This window comes from Myripristis murdjan, chromosome 10 (assembly GCF_902150065.1).
Source record: "Myripristis murdjan chromosome 10, fMyrMur1.1, whole genome shotgun sequence".
NCBI lineage: Eukaryota > Metazoa > Chordata > Actinopteri > Holocentriformes > Holocentridae > Myripristis > Myripristis murdjan.
This window is the reverse complement of record NC_043989.1, coordinates 19,424,725-19,451,335: the sequence shown is the minus strand read 5'-3', so window position 1 is coordinate 19,451,335 and position 26,611 is coordinate 19,424,725. Positions and strand designations below refer to the sequence as shown.

General features: G+C 40.8%; 1 protein-coding gene across 1 annotated transcript; it reads left to right on the top strand.

Annotated features, from left to right (window-relative positions):
• The first annotated feature begins 83 nt into the window (after positions 1-83).
• On the top strand, positions 84-26,071 carry abcb7 (ATP-binding cassette, sub-family B (MDR/TAP), member 7). The gene is made up of 16 exons (XM_030061336.1): positions 84-285; positions 1,530-1,613; positions 1,801-1,878; positions 4,721-4,840; positions 8,286-8,418; positions 10,313-10,581; positions 11,336-11,424; positions 11,675-11,762; positions 14,772-14,946; positions 15,879-16,036; positions 18,258-18,421; positions 18,611-18,740; positions 19,207-19,378; positions 21,262-21,365; positions 22,104-22,211; positions 24,534-26,071. The coding sequence occupies exons 1-16, from the start codon at positions 136-138 to the stop codon at positions 24,750-24,752; spliced, it is 2,241 nt and encodes a 746-aa protein (XP_029917196.1). The 5' UTR covers positions 84-135; the 3' UTR covers positions 24,753-26,071.
• Positions 26,072-26,611: the final 540 nt, after the last annotated feature.

The following is a 26,611-nucleotide window of genomic DNA, read 5'->3' as shown; positions in this document are numbered from 1 at the left end:
ACAAAAGACTTCTATTCCACATGTAAAAAATATATATATGAATATTCCAGCAGTTGCTCGCTTGCTAGCGTAGACACGGTCGGCGTTGTCGAAAACGGAAATGACGCAGCCGGTTTGTTGCCCTCCTTCGTCAACATGGCGCCGATGTTGGTCCCGCTGAAATGTGGATTTCACTTTCAAAGACGAAAATTAGCGCTGCTGCTCCGGCAAACCAGCTCGTATCATGTCTGGAACAGAGGTGGAAATAAAAGTGGGGAGCACGACAAACGCCCAAATACATACCTGGTGAGTGTTCAGTTGAATCGTTGAAAAAGGACACTGTGTTTTTGTGCGACAGTCACAACGCAAGGACATGCATGTGAATTAGTCCTAACTGAGCTAGTTTCGCGTTGTCTAAGTTCGGGTGGACTCTTAATTGGCCGGTAATGTTTGTTTATGTGTGTTTTGTTGTGTCTCATATGTCTTTCAAACGGTGTCACTGCCACGGAAGTTCATGTTAGTTAACCAGCAACTACGTTAAACGCTAGCCAACCGGATGGGCTGTGTTGAGTTGATTAGTTAGTGACTCTCCTCCTTTCCATGGTGTATACTGAAGCAGCTTTAGAAAAAAAAACACCGTTCTGTATGAGTTTTGATTACAAGCCAAAGTAACCTGGCTATGTGTTTGTCAGTTTATTTGAACGCTGCTAAGGCTTTAGCGGCTTGCGGTGGCTGTCAGTGGCCCCGGTCACGTGTTGCAAACGCAGACTGTGACAAGGGGACAGTGAACGCCTCTTGGCCTTAGATAAGACTTTCCCTGTGTGTGCAGCTGCTGATATCATTGTCATCATGTTGGAGCAGCAGCGTGCTTCTGATAACTGGCGAGACGTGCATTTTCAACTTTGCCCTGTCCCTCCTAAGCAAACTCGTGCAGCAGGATGGGAGGTCACAGTCTGCTGGCCGAGGCAACTTTGAAGTTTCATTTTCAGTTGCATCTTTAGTCATATGAGCAAAGTTTACCCACCTTTTTGAATAGTTGTGATAGAAACTACTAAAGAGTACCACTATAAAACTGGTGTAAGTTTTATTAAGGTGCTAGATTATTAAGCATGAACTGCATTATCTCATGTTTTGTTTATATTGTTAGATATTTGCATAATGGTGATCCTGATTGCAGGTCATGGTTTACTCACCTTCTGGACCTAGTCCATCATGTTGGTCTCATTGGAGAGTCATTACCCTGTATAGGCTATTTATAGGCTGGCATTGGAGTTCTCATTTCCATAAGCATGCTATTGTGTGACATGTGGTTTGCCACTTTTGACATTTGTGAATATGTTACTGCAGCATATAGCAACAAAAGACAGTCTTTTGTTTATTTCTGAACTCGGCACTAGACCTATTGTTCAGCATAGAGACAACTTTTAAACTTTGACGAAAATGTGAGTATTTTATCAAATAAAATACAATGAGCAGTATATGCTGTGCTTGTGTAATATTTACTCAGTATTATTTACATCAGTAAAAATAATCTCTGTCGTGTGTTTTAGCTGACTTCTACTCCACACCTAAGAACAGCAGGGTGGAGCGTCAACAGGACTGAGAACAGCCGTCGCATTTTGGAGGCAGCAAGAGTAAGTACGACAGAGTCAGAAACACTTATTGCTGTCTGTTATCAACTTCACATCAAAATAAAAAATTTACACAAAATAATGATTTATATATCTATATTTTTTAGTGTGTTACCCGTGTGTTAAGGATAAATGTATCATAGTGATTTGTCATCACTTGTGTCCTTTTCTGAGCATGTTGTTTTCTCAGCATCTACAGGTGACAGACAAACGAACATGTTGGCACGGACATGCAGGAGGAGGACTACATGCAGATCCAAAAAATGTGGTGAGTACCACAGTTCATTATTTCCTCTACTTGTTGGAATTTTTTATGCTTTCAATTTTGTTTTGGATTAACTTTCGATATGTGTATGAAACTGATGCAACCTCAGGCAGATGTGAGAACAGAAATTGTAGTCTAGGCCGACTCACAGTTATTTTTACTGTCAATCTGTCACAAATTTTTACGATTAGCCATTTAATCTTTTTGACTATAAAATGATTACAAATAAAAACAAATGCCTCTTACAAGTTCCCAGAGCCCAATGTGATTCCTCAGAATGCTTCTGTAGTCTAATAGCATTGGTCAAGCTGGAACCAATAAATGTTTGATTATTTTTTTTACTGGGTAAACAGCTAAAATTATGAATTGATTAAAACAGATTATAATTGATAACTTTTCTGTCAGTCGATGAATCAACTATTTGTTTCAGTCCTGCTGCAGTCTGTGTGACATTCACGCAACATTCATCAGCAAAACACATTTAGATTGCAGGAAAAGCATTGTTGTAATAGTATTGTTGTCATGTATTGGCTTCTTTACATAGTGCATTTATGCCAGGATATTGATACATCTCACCAGGAATTGATTTCTGTGTAAAAATGTCAAGCCAGCAAAAAAAGTGGTATAAATAACCTTGCCTTGACCCACCACCATCACCACCAAGTAGCACAGCAGGACCGAATCCAGACCTGTATAATATGTTCTGGACAGAGTAAATTCAGAGAAACTGCTGTGCCTAGTGCCATGGTAGCCATGGTAGCCATGGTAACCGTGGCAACCATCTAACACCATCACCTGTGTGAAAGGTGTGCACTGAACTCAGAATTCCAGTGCAAAACTGACAAAAAATCAGTTGGTGTCTGATTCAGGTGAGGGAGAACCTGAATCAGAAAAATCTAAACTAGCTTAACAGAGATGACACCTCAACAACCCAACTTGAATATACTGGATTGTGTAACGGTCCGAGTCTTAAAATGGTATCATTTTAACATCCATGCACAAGATGATACAAAGGTTATTGCTGCACAGGGTACATTGTTTGATGAGACACTGCTGCTCCTGAAGGTTTCCCTCCCACTGTGTAAAGATGGTCATTCTCAGTAAAAGGTTGATGAAGAATGAAAACTGATGATGATTAATTCTGTCCCAGCTCTGCTACATTATTTTTAGCTGGATCAGCTGTGCAAAGATAGCTTATCCATCCATCCATACATCGTTCACACTGACCTATTCCTCCGCTGGGTCAGGGGATGCTGGAGCCTAACCCACCAGTCACAGGGGGAAGGCAAGGAAACACACTGGACAGGTTGCCAGTCCATCACAGGGAAAGATGGTTTAAAATACCTGCCTCTCATGCACCTGCGACATGGTTTGGATGTTCAGATACCATCTGATGAAGTTTTACTTACAGCAAAATAGGCATTTCACAATTATTACATAATCACATGATTGCGATTTTTTTGAGCTTATGGTGAAAATTTTATGTAATCATTAGGCTACTTAATCATCTTTCCATTTGCACAAAGATTTTAATTGATGACCTGTTTGAAGCAACGTGCATCTTTGTTGGAGTAATAAAACAGCATGCAGGGATATCTGGTTACACAAAGCTCTTATAAGTTTATTTTTGAACATTAGTAAACATTAAATTATTAGACAGTTTCCACATGAATCGGTCTTCATTCACTGTCATTTCAGTGTTTCGGCAAAATTTTACAGGAATATTTTGGAGCAATGATATAGGATCACTTTAGAAGTATGAGTTAACAGTGTGACATTTTTGTTTATTTAACCTACAGGGGAAAGAGAATTTGTTTTTATTCATGTGTTCCAACACTTACTTACAAAAAATGTCTCTTCTCCTTCATAAAGGTGTTATTTTTGCTGTTATCAAGCTTATACTATAATTATAGCATATAATGAGCCAAAAACAATTCAAATTTTAATTGCATTTATTTGTTTGACAGTTAATTATCAGCTAAAATTTCATCATGTTGGCAGCTGCCTAGTACAGTATAAACTAAGCTTAGATAGTAAAGACTCAAACTGTTAAATACCAACTGCAAGTCTGAGCACAAAACTCACCAAGTGTGATTAATAAAATTATGGATATAAACAGAAATAGTAATAAGTTTGGCAGATTGATGTCTTTTTTTTGATACAATGACATGAATGCTCCACATATGGTGCACAGACCTTCACTAGTGCATCCAACTGTTAATGTTAATCCTTACTCCTTTCGCTTGTATCAGTTACTGCCTGATTGCATTTGATTAAAGGCAGGTGTTGGGCACAATTTCACTTTAATTTGCTCAGTGGCGATGCCATGCAGCAGCGTCATGACATAGTGCCACCATATTGAGTGGATTAGAGGAATTACTGCATATTCTTCGGCCCATGGAGAGTCCCTGTGGCAGGTGTGTGGTGGAGCGTGGGTAAACAGCCATGTTGGCGCCAGTGGGCTCTCAACCTCAGCCTGGTTGACAGCCCAGGTGTCTCCTGGGATTTGTAGTGTCAGGCTGGATCCCCAGATCCACCTGGAGACTCTGCTGTTGTTGCTGCTCCCAGACCACCCAAGGGACTCCCTGTGACATTTGATGTTTCATGTGTATACCCTGGGAGCCACGACTTGGCTAGTGTGACTGTCAGATTGAATGCAAAATGCAAACTTAGCTGCCAATATTGGCAAACTTAATAGGTCAGGAAGTTCGCGTTGTGGTAAATACTTTCCTGTTTTACCTGTCTCATTTGAACTCACCAAGACAGAAATTATCAGGCTCATGATGAAACAAGATGTGCCATGGTCTAAAGAGATTCCTGGCTTTTGTTGTTGTCTTATCTACAGCTGAAGGAGGTGAATTCAGCCCAGATCCTGTCTGCCATGCTTTCCTATGTGTGGCCAAAGGACAGGCCAGACCTGCGGGCCCGTGTTGCCATCTCTCTGGGCCTGCTTGGTGGAGCGAAGGTGAGCTGAAAAACTGCAATTGGTTTTTAATTGGGTCATTCTTTCTGTTGCATTTGACTTGTTTTGTGTTACTTGGGATGGGAATTTGATTAATTTAATTGTTCAGATGAAGATGGGTGATTTATGCAGTGTCCAGCCTCGGTTAGACAGCCTAAGGCCTGACCTGCCACTGCAGCCCAACAGCAAGCATATTGCGTAAAGGCTGAAAAACAAGGATGTGTCTCATGGAATTTGGCTTCTGTTGATTTCTAGCCACAACAACTTACTTTGCTTTTTTCATTTTTTTTTTTTTTTTTTTTTTTTAATTCAGACAGGTGGGAATTTATAATAACAGCTTATATAAAGTCAAAAAGACAGCTTGAAAAGCAACTGAAAAGCCCAGCTGGTGGTTGTAGCTAAAGAGAAAGGGTATTGTTTGTGTTTCAGTCTGGAAATCCATATCAAAAGTATAATAGATGCTTGAATTTATTACATAATGTTAAAGCTTTGTTAGCACAACTGGGTAGGAATGCTAGGGTTGATTCTTTAAAAAACATATATAATGTTTGTGATTGGTGTGGGCCCAGTAAATTCTGATTAGTCACTTGGTTAGGACAACTACATTTACTTTCTTCCCAGCTGCTGGTGTCATTCTTTTACATCAGTGGTGGGGAACAGTGTGCCTTGGAGGGCCAAAAGGTTGCAGGTTTTCATTCCACGCAAAAACTACACCAGGTTTTTTCACTGATTACCTCACCTTAAAGCAGAGAGGAGGAAATCACCTGGTGTTGTTTTTGACTGGAATGAAAACCTGCAGCCCCTTGGCCCTCCAAGGCACATGGTTACCCAGCCCTGCTTTACATGGATAGTTAAGTGTATGGTTTGCCTACACAGCACAGTCTATGATCTGCTGATTGGGTTGTTGAAAGAGAGTCGGGTCCACTGTCCTGTTGACTTTTGGTTTCTTTGTTGGCACAGTATGATATTTGAACTTCTGCACTTGGTATTCATTTTAGCGGGGTCAGCTATCCCCTCAGCTTCTGTTTATTGGTTTCTGAACTTACGTTATGGATGTTGAGATAGATGATGTATTGTGGATGTCACAAATTACTTCTCGTGGGTCACCCTGGTGGCTCACCTTTTAGAGCATGTACTACAGCTGAGCAAAAATATTATCAAAATCACAATATCACCAAGTGCCATATCAACATTGCAGGAGCTGCAATTTTTTGATAGAGGTAAAATGTGTGAAAAAATGTTTGCAAATAAAGTATTATGGTGCTACAGAAACGCCCTGGCCCACAAATTGCATTTTATAGATGTAAGAAAACATATTTCTTTGTGCAGAAATCACACTGTCATCATTTTAATAGCTTTTTTGGTGAAAATGAAAATTATAATGCAAAAATTGCAATTCCTACTAAAATGGTGGATCATGTTACAGTCACAGCATCTGAAAAATGAATGGCAATATCATTTTTTTTAAACCATATTTTTCATCCCTAACAGGCCCCGTGTATTAAGGCAGTCCTTATTCCTTATTTCAGGGCCCTGAGTTCGATTCTAGGCCAAGCCCTTTGCTGTCTGTCACCCCCATCATCTCTCCCCTGCCTTTCCAGTCTATCTCTACTTTCACTATCACAGCAGAAATGCCAAAAAAAAAAAAAAAAATCAAATAGGAACAAAACAAACCCAAAAAAATTATTCCGATGTTGTGGACCATCTGTAAGCCTGTGTCTTAGTGCCTTGTAGTAGAGGAGTGTTGTGTTGTGGTCTCTGCCAGAAGAAGACATGGATGGCAGTGGTTTTTAGATGCCAGAAATTATTGGTGTGCTTCTTGATTTTTTTACCAGTGCAATTTGACAGAACGAATGAGGTTGGAAATACCGACTTCATAATCCAAATGACATCCTTGCTCTGATATTAATGTTCACTCTAGGTTATTACACAGCATAGATCCTGTATAAAAGTAATCTAAAACAGTGTGCATTTTAAACAGACCCTATTTTTTTCAATAATTGATTGCAAACATCAATCAGTGTGCAATTTTATTCCTCTTCCTTTGTTGATGGTCTCAAATTTACACCCTGGAAAACAATCACAGATTCACAGCTCCTAAATAAGCATATCCTGCTGACACTCAACATGGCTCCCTCTAGTGTGTGCTAAGGAGGAGAGAACACACATACAAGCCAATCTTCTCCACCTATTTTCCTGCTTGGCTGGAGTTAGCCTAGATTTCTCTGGTTTGCCTGTTTGAACTGAAACCACCAGCTGGGTTGAGACAATTGTTAAATCAGCTGAATAACTACTCTGTTACAATGCATCACCCCTCTGCATCCCACATCATCAGTGACATTTTCATTTCATATCATTGATAATTATAATCTCTTCAAATTTTTTGGTCTCAGATGAAGTACTCTGTCTGTTTGGGCTTGACTTGGATACTTATCTCAACTATGCATTTAATCATACTCTAAGTATAAGCTAATTCCTGATAGTCTGAAGGCTCTCCTTCACCACTTGACCCAATATCTTCTATTTGAGATGTTACATCTCCTGGTACAGAATGACAAGGTGTAGAGATAATTTGCAGTGTTGACTATAAATGGATAAAAGAAGCACATCCAACCTTGTCATGTATTAATGGCAGAATTGAAGAAATGTTTTTTTTTTTTTTTTTTTTTTGCCTGGCGATAATAGGCTAGGGCTATTTTTGTGTCATGTTCTGTTGTCTTGGTAGCAAAGTGGCTGATATTGTTTTGCCTTGAGGGACTCAAAGGACTTCTATTGTCTGAGGGTAATGCTCAGGGGTATGAAGCGAGAACCCTGGAGATGTAGCTTTTTGCAGGGTAAATGGTGCACCATTAGGTGTATTTGCTTCAGTAGGATTGAAATTGTGTATTTTTCTTCTTTATTTAAATATTTTTTCACTATTATGTTTATCAGAATTGTATCATTCCTAATTTGACAGGGGAAAGGAACAAAAACAGGAGTTAAAAACAAAACAAAACAAAAAAAAAGACGACCTCCCTGGTGTTTGGAGTTGAAAGGTTCAAATGAAATGGGCCCCAAATGAACACGCTTTGCTGTGTGCTGCTGTGTTCTCTGGCTGTCCTAATGTACTGCGGTCTGCCTCGCCTGAGTCACACAGCTGTCCCTGTGCTTTTAATTAGCCCTAATAACCATCTCAATTCCATTAGCAGGAAGCATCAGCCACCTCACCAGCATCAGCACAGCCAGTCGAAGAGAATACACACACACACACACACACACATACACACAGCATCACATATATACATACAAACACACCCTTGAATGCATTTGAATAAGCCAAATCCATTTCCCCAAGCCCTGCATAGGAGCAACAAAACAGGACTGGGATATGTTGAAGATGCATCGGTGTAAATAGGCTATTTGAAACTCTTTCTCCTTGTTTTTTCTCCCTCCCTTTTCACCTCCCCAGATCACCAATGTGATGGTGCCCTTCATGTTTAAGTATGCGGTGGATGAGCTCAACCAGATGTCGGGACACATGCTGAACCTGAGTGACGCGCCAAGCACCGTGGCTACCATGGCAACGGCCATGCTGATTGGCTGTGAGTCCCAGACTTGTGTTCCGCTGGCAGGTGCCGAGCTCATCAGAGGGGACTGTGGGACTACCTATTATCTACAGGCTGACCTTTCCCAACACATTCATATCAATGCTACTCCGCAACCTCCGCTTTTCCATCCCATTATTTACATTATGTTCTTCCTTCTGCGTCGGAGTTCACGTCTGTTAATCCAGATGGCCCTCTTGTGAGTGCTGTTGACTTTTCAGTGTGTTACCTGTGCACTCCTGAGCCAAACAGAGCTGGGTTTTTCTGTAAAGCAGAGGGACAGAGATTTTTAATATTCTTTTAAATTGGTTGGATAGTCGTAGTTGCTAGATGGGGAGATTTTTTTTGTCCTTTCAATGCTCCTTTTTCTCTGCTTGCCCAAGTGGACCCCGTGAATACAAGAGGGGTCAAGGGTCAGCTGTAGTGCGAATGTGAATTTCCCTCCTGATTAGAGCTGTTCCTCTGAGGAGCTGATGAAGAGAAAAAAAAAATCAAATAAATATTGTGAACCTGGCACTCAGTGCAAGTGACGGTGGCCTTGAGTGAGATCAGCTTGGATGCACTGTACACTTAGCCCTGTAGCCACTTATTTTAATGAGCCCACTTAGGTCTTGCACAGTAATGCTGCCTGTGGAATAATTGGAGCACAGGAACAGAACTCCAGACAGGGAGAATTAGGATGAAGAGGAAGAATGAAGGGGATGCTCGTAGAGAAGGGAGTTGTGCTCTTTGTTCCCTTTTTGCGATGCCTGTGGCCCGATACTTGGAGCCTGCAGTGGTGGGTGTAATTTTGCTGTAAAGGTTGCTCAGTGTTCATCCTACCTTGTCAGATGTGGACACATTGTTCATTAGATGAGCATTCCTATTTAACGCCACATTACAGCCCATGAAGACCGGCAGACGGAGCTATTATTACTCTGTCTTTGGTTTCAGCAGACAAGCTGTGCATTCACACAGCTCAGTAGAATCGCCACAGGAAGGCCATGTGTCATTCAAACACAGACTAATATTAATTTGTGACAGTCATGCAAGCCATCTGCTTGTATAACAGTTCATAATAACAAGTTTACGGGATCAAAGAATTGATGTTCTTAGAATTAGATGACTAATTTGTGTTGTGTGGAGCTGAAACTCTAATGGAACTTATTTGGCTTAGCAGCTTATGAAGCAGCCTGATTTTTTTAATTATTTTTTTTAAGTCTGAAATTATCCAACAAAGAAAATGCAGTGAACAAAGGCAGTGTTGCTTGCATCCATCCTGTGTATGCAGATCGGTGAGAAACGTCCAGGCCCAGGCAGTGGTGAAATTAAGCTCGTCTGTTGACAATAGTTGGACCCCCCCCACCCTCCCCGGATACTCTTATTAAAACCTTCTCCCTCGCTTCTGTTATTCTGCTCACACATGAAGCCCCCTTCCCACCACACATACACACACACACGCTCACACTCATAAACACTCAAATACCCTCCTTCCCTGTGTCTGCAGAGCACTGGCCTGCTATAGTAGCGAGGCTTCAGACAGCATCCTGCTCTTTAATTACAGAGGCTTGGGGGGCTGCTGCTTTAGTACTGTAGGGCTTGCAGACCAGAGATGATGTGAAAGACCTGCCCCAGTGCCTCTTACAAGCCTTCAATTAAGAGCGGTTGACTAGCCTCAACCCTGTCTAGTCTCTATTCCCTTGACATCTTAAAGGAGAGGAAAGGTATGGGTCAGATGCTTGTTTTTGCATCCTCCTTTCTCTTACAGCTGCATAACTGTCCTCAGCATTTCAGATGACGATAGATTTAGTCGTAGCTATTCTCACTTGATGGCACCCAGCCCTGCTGTTTGGACCTCTTTGCTTTTCACAGCAGATGTGCTAAACTCTCCCTCTCTCCTCCTCTATCCCAGATGGCGTTTCACGGGCATGTGCGGCACTCTTCAACGAGCTGAGGAACGCTGTGTTCAGCAAGGTTGCCCAGAGCTCCATCCGCCGCATTGCCAAGAATGTCTTCCTCCACTTGCACAACCTGGACCTGGGTTTCCACCTCAGCCGTCAGACGGGAGCACTGTCCAAGGCCATCGACCGGGGCACAAGGGGCATCTCTTTCATCCTCAGTGCACTCGTCTTCAATCTAGGACCCACGGTCTTTGAGATGAGCCTCGTCAGTGCCATCCTGGTGAGCAGAGTCCCAGGGATGAAGTCTAGATGCACATATAGACTGTATTCATGAGTCTGTTATCTGTAATGACTAGTGTGGCAATTTTTGTAGCATAGCACGAGAAACATCTGATTAATTAACAGCCAGAGCAGTTCTGGCTCTTGATTTGTTTTCCTGTTGTTGTTGTTTCAAGTGAGTTGCATCTTCAGATAATGTGTTGAGGCTATTCTGTTTCAGTCCCCCTGTCAGCTCAGGATCTTTCATCACCTTGACGCTTTTCACAGCAGATTGTCTGGAAATGACTTCTGGGATATGGTCTCATTTGCACTCTAAATAGAATATGAATCGCCATGAACTTTTGGTGGCAACATGGAGCCTATTAGTGTCAATGATGAATCCCAAAGCTTTGTGGCAGCTTAATGTTCTCCTGCAGAGTATGCCCTGAACAGATGCCCCCCACCCCCCACCCACCTCTCCTCTATAGCTTCATGTTATTATCCCACTCTGGACCATAATGTCAGCTTGCCTGTAATGAGGGCAGACTCCATTGCCCAAATAGCTAAAGCATTAGCACGATTAGTTCTTGTATTTTCCCCTCCATTTGTAACACTCAATTTCATACTGGAATGGACAAAAAGAGTGCACTCTTACAATACCTTGTGACGCCGATATTGGAGCACAGTAGTCAGATTTGGTTGCTTGACTTTTTACCACAAAGCTCTTGAGTCGCAGCTTGTGTGAAAGATGTGCTTTTCCTCCTCCTCCTCCACAGTATTACAAGTGCGGCGGACAGTTTGCAGCAGTGACTTTGGGCACCTTATCAGCATACACCATGTTCACCATTCTAGTCACCCAATGGAGGTAAAAATGCTTCTGCGTGTGTTTGTGCATCAGCACTGCCTCGCCACTCACTGTTAACGTTGCTTAGTAGCTTTTGCTTTTGTTTGACTGGCCAGGTTGACTTGTCACTCTCAATTTGCTACGATTTACTCAATTTTTTTGTGGCTCAGTGTGCTGTCAGTAACAATATTCGACCAGACACTGAACTCTTTCAGCCTGTGGTTTGGTCTGTGTACATGTGTGACCTGACCTGGTTCCATTTTGCACACAGGACTCGCTTCCGGATAGAGATGAACAAAGCAGACAATGAGGCAGGCAACGCAGCCATTGACTCCCTCCTCAACTATGAGACTGTGAAGGTGAGATCCGTGACCTTTTCCCACCCTCTTCTGTAATCTCCCCTCACAAACTCTCCTTCTGTGCAACATTCTCCTCTCATCTGTTCCATTATCCTACTTCAGAGGCGCAAAGTAACAAAATACATTTACTCAAGTACTGTCCTTGAGGACAATTTTGAGGTACTGGCACTTGTGTGTTTTCCATCTTGTGAGATTTACAGTGTTACTCTGCTACACTGGGGATGGGCATATTGTACTTTCTACTCTACTACATTTAGCTGATAACTGCAATTAGTAGATACTTTGCAGAGTAAAGTTTTATCTGCAAAACATACAGTAAGTTCATAAAATATGTTAGTGTTTTAGAGTTTATGTTTAAACTACCCAGCAGTACATGGAGTAGTTAGACCTTATGCCACCTGAACTACCTACAATATTAAAATACTTCTCACAAGTTAATGCATCACTGACTGTGTTTACATGGACACAGAGTCCTGCACACTAGTTTGTATTCTGGCTACGGTTTTATCCAGGATAAGTTGTTGACATGCATCTTTAATGTACCGCTTTCGCACATCCCCGTGTCCAAAATTGAAATTTATCTGCCTAGCCTGTGTACAACCACACATGCCAGTCTGCCTGGGTAGTTAACATTACTGTTGAAACAGTGATCTGACTCCTTTCAGCTGGTGCTTTACACCTGTGTTTTTCATTATAGAAAGACAGTTCTGTGTTTTTGTCACTCAAAGCATCTTCAGGTTTTGCCACTATGTTTTGATGTTTTGCTAAATGTTACCCCATTATACTTTGCAAAATGGAGCCAGTGAAGTACACAGGAAAAACAGTATCCAGGATGAGGTGTTTAAGTGTCTCAGTATCCTGGATAAATTCAGATTACTGCAGGTACCTTATTTAGTTTCTCATAACCAGGATACAAGCTTATCTAGGGTACTGTAAACAGGACATGGTGTTTCCGTGTGCCAACTCAAAGACAGCAAACTTTAGGTTCCCAGGTAATGATGGGACTTTAGCATGCATATAAACACAATCAATAATTGTACACGTGTGTGAATTCAAAATGAATGCTTTTGATATTTGCGATAATTTAGAAAGCAGTGCTTTTTCTTTTAAACAAGTATTTTTCTGTTACTGTATTGCTACTTTTGGGATGTCAGTACTTTTCCACAACTCCTAAGGAAGAGAAGGAGAAAGACACTAGTCTCTCTCCTCTCTTCCATCAAAGCCAGGCACATTGATGTGAGCAAATATTTGCACTCCTGTGATAATGTTGTGTTTCATGAGCATGATTACCACTGTCAGAGTTTGCCTTTTAATTAAAGAAAAGTCCTCTCGCTTGTCTTTTTTTTCCTCTGTCAGTTTCTCTGTTTCAGTTCACACCATTTGCCACAAAATATAAGACTCTTTTCATAGGACTTGATTCCTGGTATAGTCAGAGAAGCTAGTTGTGTATCAATCATCGTTTTAATGCCTGTCGTCGGTGGTTTTAATTCGAATAGAGATGTCTGATGAGGACAAGGCGACTTTGTGGGGGATCTTGCTCTTGCAGGCACCCGACAGTTGTGAGATAGTGTGAATATAAACATTGCCTTATGTTTTCCTTAGTGGCATGTTTATCCTGCCCTTTTATCCTTCCTTGTTTTAAGTCTCTTTCTAGGTAACCTGGTTGTACACAGTGCACATACAAACATAATCACCATCCAGCCTCAGATGCTTTGTTGGCTGTTCCAGATATATTTTGGTATCAGTGTTATTTTCTCTGCTGTATTATTTCGCGTCCTGTTTTTCTTAACGTTTTGTTCTGTGTTATTTTGTGTCATCTGTGTCAATGCGGCTGGATTTAGCATCACTGTGAGCTGTGAGTATGCATATGTAATTAGATCTCCGCCCACTCAGAAATCCGTTCCACTTTCACAAAGGGCTGGATGAGAACCTGAACACGGTGCCTTGCACTGCTTCAGTCTGTCCTCCATGTGCTACTTTTCTCTCTCTCTCTCTCTCTCTCTTATTCCCTGCATTTCCGTGTATGCAAATCAATGGCACGTCAGGAGCAGCAGCACCACTGCCGTTGGCTAGAAAAGCAAATCGCCCACTTAACCAGAGCAGAGAAACAATAGTGCAAACTAAACAAACAGCGCTATTAGGTAATAGGCAGCAGAGTTTAGGAGTGTTGGTGTTTCTAATGTACTGTAGTTTGTTTACTGGCAGAGTTTAACTGAGACGAGCTTTTGGCTGGTTCATGAGGCCTGATGTTGTTGCTGTTGGATTATAATTTTTTTTTTTTTTTTTTTGCTTCCACCATACTCTCTGGCAGCAGATTTCACTCAGGACGCATTTTCAGCAGTCGAGGCGTTTAAATTGAATTGTAGATGAGGAGAAGACTCTCCAGGCTCATACTTACACTTTTTACTAAATGATAGCTGTAAGTTTGATATCAAAATCAGTGAAGCCCTGCTTGTGTGGCATGGTTCTCATGAGCTATCCCTACTCTTTCTCTTAATCAGTGTTTGTGCAAATTGCTACAGATATGAATCTGTAGTACCCCGTGTTTGTTGAGCTCACCGGTGATGTTTTGGACTTGCTAATCATTATACATCCTAGCCTAATGTTTTGCTTGTCTGAATGCCTTTGCTGTTTTTGCCATAATCAGTTTCATCACCCATAGTTTTCTGTGCTAAGCAGGCTGTATTTTGTGCTATCGCCCACCTGGTCCTTTTAGATCAGTGGTGAGGAGATGAAGATGCAGAGACATGAAAAACGCTTTAGAGGCGAACCGAGACCCAGACAACACTCAGACTGGTCAATGAGAACAAATGCAGCCTGGAGGCAAGCTGCTCTAAAGCGTCTGCCCGACACTGCACTTCATGATTCCTTAACCTTTAACCTTAACTATGTTTTGTGCTCCTCCCTCTTTCTCTCACTTACTGTTTCCTTCAACTTGTACGTCCTTCCCTGTCTTTCCCCTCCTCTCCTCTCTCCTCTCTGCCTTCATGTCTCCTTCCTTGGCTATAGTACTTCAACAACGAGAAGTATGAAGCTGAAAGGTATGATGGATTCCTGAAAATCTACGAGTCATCCTCACTGAAAACCACGTCCACTCTGGCCATGCTGAACTTTGGCCAGAGTGCCATCTTCAGCGTTGGCCTTGCCTCCATCATGGTGCTGGCCAGCAAGGGGATAATGGCAGGTGAGTGGAGGTGGCAGGCCATTTGCAGTGGATTAAGAGAATGCAGTCAAAGGACATAGTTATTATCATCATCATCATAATCATTATTATTATTACGTTTTTTGTACACTGATACAACATAATATTTAAATGTAGAAAGAAGTGAAAATAAGTACAGAACTATGTCTCTTTTGTGGTTTTAGAAGCTACATAGCTAGCTAAAATAATTTCAGAATTGTGCTAAAACAGGCCATATTCCAGACAGTGTTCAAAATTGTGATCATATTTTTTCAATCTTCTGCAAGATACAGTTTGTATTTATCTAAAAGAAATAAGCACTTTTCTCATTTTGGCTCGAATAGTCAACAATGGTACAGACGTAAGAAGTGACAGTTGTGTGGAAGATTTGTACTTACGGTGTGAACATTCATAGGTAAAGTTTTCTGAAAAATAGAACATTTAGTTCCTTTTATTAAATAGGTACAGTGCAATTAAATGACCTGAATTTTCCTATTGATACCCCACAATGCCTCACAGTGTTGTAGTAAGAGTGCATTGGGAAAAAAAAAAACAAAACCACAAATTAGTGCATTTTAAATGAAAAAATAAAATGAACTTCAACAACATCTTAAAACAAAATCAAATGACAGATTAGGATGACAAACAGAAATTATTGAACTGGATAATAGAAACTAAATAAGAATAAAGCATAGCAATGTAGAAGAATGCAACATCAAAGGGCAATAAAATAGTCTTGATGCACAAAGTGAGATCTTAAGAAATTGAGGTAGCTTCACTTCATTGAACGCTTTCACGAGTTAACAGCAGGTCTGAATGTTGGTTTCTTTTTAATCTTGTATTCTTAAATACTAAAGATAATTCTTTTGTATCAAGAAAGCTTGATTGATTTATTTGTTGCTTTTTGTTGCTGCTTATTTGCTGCTGTTGTGCAGGCACAATGACAGTGGGAGACCTGGTGATGGTGAACGGCCTGCTCTTCCAGCTTTCCCTGCCTCTCAACTTCCTGGGCACAGTTTACAGAGAGACCCGGCAGGCCCTGATAGACATGAACACCCTCTTCACCCTGCTCAGTGTCGACACCAAGATCAAGGTAACATGTTGACCTTAACTTCACAACCCCAAGCTACAGAGTCACAAAATGTTTTTTTTTTTTTTTTTCTGTTTTATTCTTTACCCAGTAACAAAATGGAACAGCATTGCTAAGCTTTGAAACAATAGAAAGTGAATAAAGAGTTAAGTACAAATATTAAATACTAAATACAAAAAACAAACCTCATTCTTATTTCTAGTAGGGATACGCCAAGTAGATTTTCGTGGGCTGTTTCAGATGCTGAGTTGTTTATTTATTTGTCCTTTTCTTTTTTTTCTTTTTTTTTGTGATTTGGTATTACTATTAAGAACAACTACAACAACAAGTATAGCAAATTTCAAAACATAGTTACAACGAGCTTCACAACAGCAAAATAAAAGGTAGAATCCAATAAAATGACAATAAAATAACAAAAATATTATAAAAGCATAAAAGTGATAATAAAACAAAGTATATGATAAGATAATAAAATAATAAAAGAGTTAAATTATAAAACAATACAATAGAATATTAGACATACACAGTAAGGAATTAACCCTGTAAAAGGGCAGGATGATGACAGATCTGATCTCCAAATATAAGTTATACGTTTTACCTAGACTTTCAAGCAAGAATAAGTATTAAAATTTCATTATAGTGCTGCATGTCATGGCTGGTCTACCCGTGTGTTAATAATGGACGGTCAATCGATTGCCCCACCCTTTTCGACTAGTTATTTTATTCTTTGTGGAATCAGTGATTATCACTAATATCCAAAGGTGATTGAGGCTCATTTAGAGTCTTGAATCACAGTCACAGGCTCAAAGGGCTGTACAGGACCGCAGATTATACAAAACAAAAGTGAAAATGACATCCCTTGACTTAAACCCTCATAGCAGGAGGAAAAACAATCCCAGAAAATCCCAAAAGCCAAAAAGGGGAAAAACATAACGAAATCTTGGGAAGGATCGCAAGGAGAGGGAAGCCCTCTCCAGGCTGGCCAGGGGTGCTGTGGCTGGCAAATGAGCATTTATTAGATTAAATTAAATTAAATCAGATAAATCAAATCAAATCAAAAGCTGAATAAGGCAGGTATGAGAAATATGAATTAGCATCAAGGAGGCAGACAGAGCATAAATCAGGGAACAATTAACAACTTTCATAGAGGCCATAAATCCATTATGCTACAAAGGTGGTGCCTTGTCCCTCTGTGCAGTTCACATAAACCATTGTACCTGTTAATATTTTGTTCTTGTCAAGAGGGTGCAGTGCATCTGTGAATTCATCCAAAAAAATATTTAAAACTAGGTCCTTTTATTGTCCAAATAAATATTTTGGTTAAAACGGTTGGAATGTTAAGCACATATAAATTTGTGATTCTATTAATATAATAACTATAGCTTGTTTTGAGTGAGACATTTCAGTGGATTTGTTTCCCTTTTTTTTTTTTTTTTTCCAAGACTCGGCAGTCTATCTTGCGTCACGGGTATACTTAAGTGCAAATGTACGCCTGCTGCTTAACAATACGAATGTCACTCCTGTCTCCAGCCTGTAATTACAGTAGGAGAAATGAATCTGTCCAGTTATTTTTGCTCATCAGTAATGCTCCTCTCCATTGTGTTTCCCTGTGGGATGGCACTGTCCAGCAGCCCATTACTGCCTGAAGGCAGTCTCTTTTTTTCTTTTTTATTTTTTTGGAATACATTGGCCTATTATGTAGATGTTAACTCATTCTAAACTCCCCCTCACTTATAACTGCTCCACCAAATTTTAATTTTATTTTGGCCCTGTTGTCTTTTTTCCATTTTGGGGTATGTGGAATTAGCATCTGTTTATACTAATGGACTGTGTGTTATCATCACTATTCATTGGCTGAGTTGGATTGTGGGGTGATTATGTTGCCATTAGGTATAGAGCACAACAGGCTTTTACTTTTGCGGTAAGAACACTGATTTATTCACTGCTGACCTTGGCTCAGGCCCAGTGCGATGGAAAACTGTGTAAAGAAAGTTTTCTCAGCTATTGATTCCTGTACACAAAGTACAGTGTATAAGCAATGAGAGGGCCTTTTGAAATTACCTCCCAAAACTGCTGCGAATGTATCTGCTTACACAGACAGTGTAGTCTCCCTGGTGCTTTTTACAAGGTGTTGAAGTAATGTTGCATCATACTGGGCCTAGTCTGCCAGTGGCTCTTCTGTATCCGTCTCCTCCGTCTAAGCTCCGCTGTCTGCTGGTTCTAGGAGAAGGATCTTGCCCCAGCATTAGCTGTCACACCACAGGAAGCCACCATCCGCTTTGAGGACGTCTGCTTTGAATACCTGGAGGGCCAGAAAGTCCTGAACGGGTTGTCCTTCGAAGTGCCTGCCGGGAAAAAGGTGGCCATAGTCGGCGGCAGCGGGTCAGGGTAGGTATCGGGGATCGGACCTGGGAATGCCATTGCTGCTGTCGCCGCACATGCTGTCGAAACTCTAGCCCAGTATGTCATCTCATTTGTATGTGCAGCTAGTCTTATCAGTGGGTAACATCAGCAGACTAGGGCGGTGCAGTCAACAGACAGAACGATGCTGACGATTGGTTCCACGTCTGGTTGCAGGAAGAGTACCATCGTGAGGTTGTTGTTCCGCTTCTATGAGCCCCAGCGGGGGAACATCTACATTGCGGGGCAGAACATCCGAGACGTCAGCCTTGACAGTCTGAGGAAGTCTGTGGGGGTTGTACCTCAGGTCTGTCACACAATAACAAAAAACATTACAAGAAAAAAAATGTACATAAAATGAAGTAATTTTTCCAGCAAGGTATTGATTAAATTATCTGTTTGTGTGCTGAGAGGCTTGTCACCATAAATGTGAAATGTGCATGTGTCTAGGTTTACAATTATCCTTATATCTATTTAAGATTAATTGTAATTCACTGAAATGCATGAGGTAATTATATACAACAAGGGGGCAGCATAGAACAGTGTAAAATTAGTAGCCACAACAGCATTAGTAATAAGCTCAATTCAGTTAAGCTTTCATTGCAGTAAGCTCACAATCTGATCTGAACAGATGGTAGATGAACAGTATTTGTCATTTGCGTTCTTTCCCTTTCTCCCTCCTACCCCTCTCTTTGTTTTCTGCAGTTTTCTCTCTCTGTCTCTCATGCAACAAAAAATATTCTCTGAAGCCTTGCTCACTGTGCTGTTGTCAGGATGCTGTTCTGTTCCACAACACCATCTACTACAACCTGCAATATGGGAACATCACCGCCACCGCAGAGGACATATACCGGGTAGCGCGTCTAGCAGGCATTCATGATGCCATTCTCAGGATGCCCCACGGCTATGACACCCAGGTTGGGGAGAGGGGCCTCAAGCTGTCAGGTACGCCGCGCCGCTATAACTATTGTTGGTTTAAATGTGGTCTTTGCTGCCAAACGGGGTGGAGGCGCTGTGGCTGGCTGTGTTCCCCTGGGTGGAAGATTAAATTCAAAACAAGGAAAGCAGGAACTGATCTCAGTAAATGCCTGCTGAGAATTTTATTCCAAAATATATACTCGGGTATTAAAATTACTGTATATGTGTGACAGTTGGAAGTCAGCTTGATAACTATAATTATGATTAACTGTCTTGTAAAAGTAGAGACACATTACGCAGTATAAAAGTATAATACAACATGCCACTCAGTCAAAGTTTTCACCTCATTTTACCTTATTTTCCTCTTTATTTTATGTTATGGCATGGGACACTTAGGCCTTTATTTGTAAGCATAAATAATTGGGGTGAGCGATACGGATAAAATGAAATATCACAATATCTTTGAATAACTCAATATTGATTTTGTGACCATATTGTAGGGAGGAGTATTAGTGAAAAAACATTTAGCCTCAATAAGTTTTTGATGACTAGTCAGTAATGTGTCGGACAAATAATTGCTAGAACAGTCCATTAAGTTCAGAAAATTGCATCCCTTTATTGTAATGCAGAAAAAGAATCAGCTATGCCATATCACAATATTGCAACATCCAAAATCCCAGATGATATCTGCTCTCATATCAACATATCGATATATTTTCAATAAATAGCCCGGCGCTAATGAATACATGTTGATGAATTATTGTGTCCCCCTTTTTAGCCACATTTTTGATTACAAGCCCACCGTTCTATCCACTGAGCCATACAGGCTCCACTTTTTAGCCACATTGTTGGTATTGTACTGCTATCTTCTGTTTGGCATATGGACAATTCTTGCTAACATGTTGCGTGACAGTAGAAGTGATCCTCATTTGATCTGAATTGGTAACAGAAGACTGTGTAGTATTTTTCTCCGAGCATCACTCCATTACTCATTTAGCCTACATAAACATACCACTGCGAGCACCTTCACTCAACATTCAAGGCTTAATTACTGGCAGCACAATTTTCTTTATGTCGAGTGACTTGACTGAGTGAGTGAGAGAGAGAGGGTAAAGTAAAGAGATGACTAACTTATTAATTTCGCTGCTGCTGTACGTGACAGCTGCCAGTGAGTTTGTGAGGGGAGAAGTGGGGAGGGGGGGCAAGTCAGGGCTGTGAGGCTCTTAACCTCATTTGCTGTTCTGTGCTGCTGGCAGTATTTATATCTGCTGAACATGAGTTTCTTTCAAGAGGCCACACACAACTCACATGCAATAAAGGCAGAGTCAGACGCAGTGGGAGAAATCTTTGTGCCCCACTGATTTTTGTTCACAATTAAGTGAAAGTCTGTTTTACCAGTCTAAAGCCTGTAGTATCAGTGTTAGAGTATTTGCCAGGATGGGATCCACTGAATCCTCTCATGTATAAAACCTCAGGAATCTAGGGTGTGAATCTTTGGTTTAACTGAGAATCACTTTGATTCCAAAATTTTCTGTCAAGTTGTCAAGTTAAGTTGTAAATCACTTCAACAGTTCGATTCAGATTTTATATCAGTTAAAATAAATACTTTCAATAATCTAAGATGGTCATTTTTCTTCTGAAATTTGGGAAAAATCAGAAAACAGAATGCTTATAGATCACCATAACAGCATTGTCTTCTCTGTTAACAGTTATAAATGAATTGATTAATATAATTCTGGCCAAAGTCAGTGTGATTCATTCTATTTATTTCTTTCAGCTGATCATCGAAACTGGATCAGAATTTATACTCAATGCATCGAATGAATTGTTACATCCTTACAGGAATCCTTTGTGAACCATTTCACCTCTGCCAGAGCGGCTTTTATTTACAAAGTTTTGGTTTGTTTCAGGTGGAGAGAAGCAGCGTGTCGCCATTGCTCGGGCCATACTGAAGAACCCGCCTATCTTCTTGTATGATGAAGCCACTTCCTCCCTTGATTCTATCACAGAGGAGGTGAGCATGATAATGCACAAACACGTAGACCCTGACAGACACCGGCCTCAGTGCATTACATAGCCACAAACTCCCATTCTCTGCGGCACACACAGACCCTCACTATTCCTGCTTACACACTCAGCAGTACGAACACCCACGCAGTCACCCACTGTAGTTACACACTAATTCGACTCACTCCTGCATCACATTCCTGCTGTGACATACACACGCCACACACACCACCCCCATGTTCTCCCTTGCCACCTGCTAGTGTTTTCCCCCTCTTAATCTGCAGCTCAGTCTAAAGCCTACAGTCTTTGTAAATGTTAAACTTAATTAGAAAGTTCAGCATGCCCTCTCTGAACTTCAGGAAAGGAGTGGGACATATGTTGTAGTAGTTCACTATAATTAGCAGTTCATTTGTAAGTTTTGAGACTTTCATATTGCTTCCTGTTGTGACCACATTTTTGTATTATCATAAGTAAACACTGGAAAGAATAATCATCTCCATGAGGGTATGAAGGCGGATCTTGTTGAGCAGCACGCTGTTGACTTAGTATTGCCTTAAATTTCGAAAGTACATTTCATATATATCCTGTCATTCATATTTTTTCCATCTGATTTTTGACAACCACTGTAATTGCAAACTTGGCATATAATATCAATAGTTATCATAACATTTGTCTTTATACAGGGGGAACTTGTATATGACTTACCAGTCTCATTGTGTTGTTATTTGCCTTTATGTTTTTCCAGAACATTCTGACATCAATGAAGGAGATGGTGAGGGACAGGACATCGGTGTTCATTGCCCACAGGCTTTCCACTATTGTGGATGCAGATGAAATCATTGTTCTCAATCATGTAAGAACTCCATTCACTTCTGTTACTATCAGATATTGTGCTTGTGATTTTTGTTGTGGCTGTGTTAACTTCAATTGCAGGTGAATAGATCCAGGATGTCCATTGCTCTTTTTTTTGGCAGAGTTTACACACTGGTGACAAGGACGTCAACAGAACACAGAGCAGACACACAGGAGACAACCACTGTAAAAAGTGTCAGAGCTTAGATTAAAATAAGTTAAATAGCCTGATGCCTCAGGGCTGAAAAAAAAAGAAAAAAAAAAAAAAGACGGGGAAAAACAGCCATTGCTGTTTCATACGTTGGCTAACTAATTTGCATAATCTTTGCAGGTGTTATGTGTGTGAGAGAGAGTATTGATTTAGTTGAAATTTTGAATTTTGCTATTTCAATTCATACTGTTTTTTAAACATGATTACTGTCCAAAGCCATATGACTTGACAGAGAGCCACAAATTGCTTGTGAGCCATACATTTCCAACCACTGGTATAATGTGTGTAATAAAGTGAAACAGATACAGAGTGAAGAAAAAAGCTATAGAGGCTTTGGGAGTTTTACAATATGTTTTCTATACTGTATTGCATTATATTTGAATCTTAGAGTAATTAAATTTGTAATTTGAAAAGCCACCAGTACAATGACAATTTAATTGGCTGCTGAGTCTCTTGCAAGTTTCACTCAGCACAAAAAACAAAGAGTCTGGAAAAGGGGAGATACACCTGGTGGAGATCTATACTCTCCTGAGTGAACTCTAGTTTGATCTCCTACCACACAGGCTGGCATCTTCTACCATAACACATGTTTTCTGATTTTAAATATTCTAGTTGCAGTGGCAGTTTTAGAAAAAGCCAATTATATAGCTGCTCAGGTTTTTCTAGTGTAAATGTATGCTGTGTTAATTACCAGTCCAATTAGACGACTGTGTACTGATGGGAAGGATGATGACCTGCACACCGTGTGACCTTCAGTGCACTCTAATAGCCAGGAACAGGAACTTAGCAAGTAGGCTCGATTTTTGCCACTTATTTATGTTCACTTACCTTTCTTTCACGTACGTGATGAAAACATGCTTTGTTTGGCTGTTCTCATTAAGTCCAAAAACAACAGGACACTGTTGGTAGAAGTGAATGTATTATTTTTCTCCATAAGGGCTCATTAAAGCAGTCAGACTTGACTGGCTGTTTTGGTCAGATGGCGTGATGGAAGGACAGTCTTGTTTGTCTCAATGACTAATACTGTATGGGCCAGCTTCCCAGACACTGATGAGGCTTTATCCTGGGCTAAAAATGTCTTTCAATGGAGATCTCCATTCAAATGGTTTTTCTAACCAGGTTTGGGCCAAATGTGCCAAAGCCAGGCTTAAGGTGCCACAGAGAGACAAACAGGGTGAAAATGGCATGGAAAGAGTGAATCTTTTTACACTTATTCTCATTGCATTGTGCATCAGGAAAATATCCATGATGCCAGCTCCAGTCTCGTAAAAGAATGACAAAAAAATGCTGGAGGACATGACAGTTTATGCTGTATGACTGAAGACATCCACACAGAGAAAGGTCTGTTGGTATCTGGAAAGCAACAGTTAATGTGAAATGCAACACAGGTGAAGTGACATTATCCATCAATGCCAGAGTCAGATGCGATAAAGTGAAAAGTGTTAGTTCCTTTGAACTGCAGAGAGCGAGCGCGTGTTGTTCCGCTCTGAGACGCCCATGTTTCCACCGTCAGATGGCAGGGATCAGAGGGTCGTGGCGAGGAGGCATGTTTGCGTGTGATGTCGCCATGGCGTTCGCTGGTGTCATCAGAAGAGGACTGCCTGGGGGTGCTCATTAAAATAACGAGTGGAAGCAGTCACGTGCTCTTCTTGTGCACGCTAAAGATGATGCCAACACCTCTGCATGTGCTTGTGGGAGGTGGGGGAAGGGGGTGCCTTTATTCATGTTTGACTGTGTGGGAGGGATGTGTGTTTTTTGTATGTGTTTGTATGTATGAGGATGTGTGTCTGTGTGTCCATGTTTTTGCAATGGGAAGGCAACAGTTGTTGGGGAGGCGGCAGGGATTCTAGGAGAGAGCTGACTCTCCACAGAGAGTGTGGCCGGTGTTGTTTGGTTATGAAGAGAAACTAACTATAGGACTTGGTATTCATGGCCCATTCCATTTTAACTTCATTGGTTTTGCAGACACTTTTTGTAAACTTGGCGCTCAGCCTGGCTCATTACCTCATTATCTCTCTCTCCCTCTCTCTCTCTCTCTCTCTCTCTCTCTCTCTCCCGCTCTCTCTCCTTCTCTATCTCTCTCTCTCTCTGCTTTTCTCTTTTCCCTACCAGGGTAAAGTGGCAGAGCGGGGAAACCATCAGACCCTTCTCAGTATCCCAGGCAGCCTGTATGCAGACCTGTGGAACACCCAGAACAGCAAAATCCTCAACAGCAACAACAGCACGCCCGAGCCCGTGGCCGAGCGTCTGTCCCCGAAGGAGGAGGAGAGGAGTCGGTTGCAGAAGGAGATCCTCAACAGCGTGAAGGGCTGTGGAAACTGCTCCTGTTGAGAGAAGCTGCTACCTCCTTGTCCCTTTCAGAAGGTCTTGCACTGGAACTCCAGGCCTGCAGGGTGCTGGGGGCACGTCCCTACCACGCAGTCCTGTTCCAGCCAAGCCCCCACCCATGTGAGTGTCCCTCCCCCTCCTCCTATGGATAAAGGCCATAGCTTGCCAAAGTGAAAGAGGAGGAGCAGAAAAGGGAGCGAGTGTGTTTACCACTGGCCGATGTCCAGAGATGGTGTTTCTATGCCAGTTGCCTCAGCTGAAGCCAAGTGTATGAGACATTGTATCACATACGTGTGTGTGTAAGACATCTGTTAGTCAACAAGGTTGAGTCCCCCTCCCTTCTTTTGACATCAGGTTTATTCACATCTTTCATGGCATTGGGCACAGGTGAGAGTATACATGTAATGAATGACATAAATGCCTTGATGTTGACAAAAAAACGTATGTTGATTGAACTATTTTTAAAATATTTCATTGTAATTTAAATTTGGAGTTAGCCTTTTTTATTATTCACTAAGGATGTGTACATATTACTACATAATATTGAAAAGCCTCTTATCACAAATATGTATGTGCGTTTCCTCTTTGTTTGAACAATGCCATTTTTCCACAAAGCTACTATTTCAGTGTGGCACGGCCATGTTGCACATTGACTCTTCTAATGTTTATAACATATTTTTCAACACGCGGCATGCTAAAAAAGATAAGCAGTAGGGTTATAAAGTAATTTCAAGATGTGCGGGTATTTGGATTTGCAGTATAGGCATACAAATAGTTCCCAAGTGAATTAATTAGCAGTAACATGTTACACTCACATTTATGCAAGTGTAACCCTTAGAGAAGCAATGCCAAGAAATGGCTACAATAAATCATGAATGGTTTCCACCACAGTAAGAACCACACGAGGCACCAGTATGAAAGCATCGTTTGGGGACATTCTACAATCATTATATCATTTAGCCTTGATATTACAGGGCTTGTCGAATGATGTGAAGAGTTTTAACACCATGTTAATATTGCTAAGACAGCTTTTCGGATTGTATGATCAGAATGCTTAGGCGTCTTGAAGGTTACATGTAAATGTTAATATTTACAGATGGATAATATTCATATATCCTCATATTTTGAGGGTGTATTTTGATGTCATGAGCACATTTTGTTAAGAATCTCTCTGTGGGATTCTGTCTACAAATGAAGAGAGTCATTAGTGGGGTGTCTTGTACTACACAAAATATAAAACCTCCTCCATAGCATTCTGGTCTATGTGGACTGTATGAGTGCTCTGCAGACAGAATAATAAACATTGGCTTTTGTCTAAACAAGGATGAGTCAATGGTTTCCAAATGTTCCTTGTGCTGTTCTGAAAGGTTGACATTTCGGTTCACAATTTCAGTACATTCTGAATAGAAATACCAATTAACAGTTATATTTAGAATCATACTTATTAGCAAATTTATTCTGCTTTCAAGTATATAAAATAGTTTCAAATACTTATTATATATCAATTTTAATATGTATACATAATGCAAGTGTATTCTTTGTTTTACAGGATCAAAGGCTAATAGGGTAGAAATTGAGTCTCTTCAAACCCAGGAGAGCAGTCAAAGAAATTATTGGTTTTAGATTTCATAGTAGACAAATTTCTCCAACTGCCTGTGGGGAAAAATCCATTGAACGCAAGTGGGTAAGCTCTGTCGTAGTGCAGAAATAGAGCATTGTCAATGACATCCATTTATCTGCTAGGTTCAGGACTGCAGTACCAAATTCGCCCAAGGCTTTCATTTGTTATGTCAAACACTGGACCTTGGAACCGCACTTGATGAGATTTTGTCCTAAGGAACACCATCTGAGAAGAGTTTTGT

What these genes read in the sequence shown, in the direction of transcription:
- abcb7 (XM_030061336.1), top strand. Translation starts at nt 136, where the DNA reads ATGGCGCCGATGTTGGTCCCGCTGAAATGTGGATTTCACTTTCAAAGA. An exon ending in AACGCCCAAATACATACCTG is followed by an intron (nt 286 to 1,529) that starts GTGAGTGTTCAG and finishes CGTGTGTTTTAG; the next exon opens with CTGACTTCTACTCCACACCT. An exon ending in GCATTTTGGAGGCAGCAAGA is followed by an intron (nt 1,614 to 1,800) that starts GTAAGTACGACA and finishes TTGTTTTCTCAG; the next exon opens with CATCTACAGGTGACAGACAA.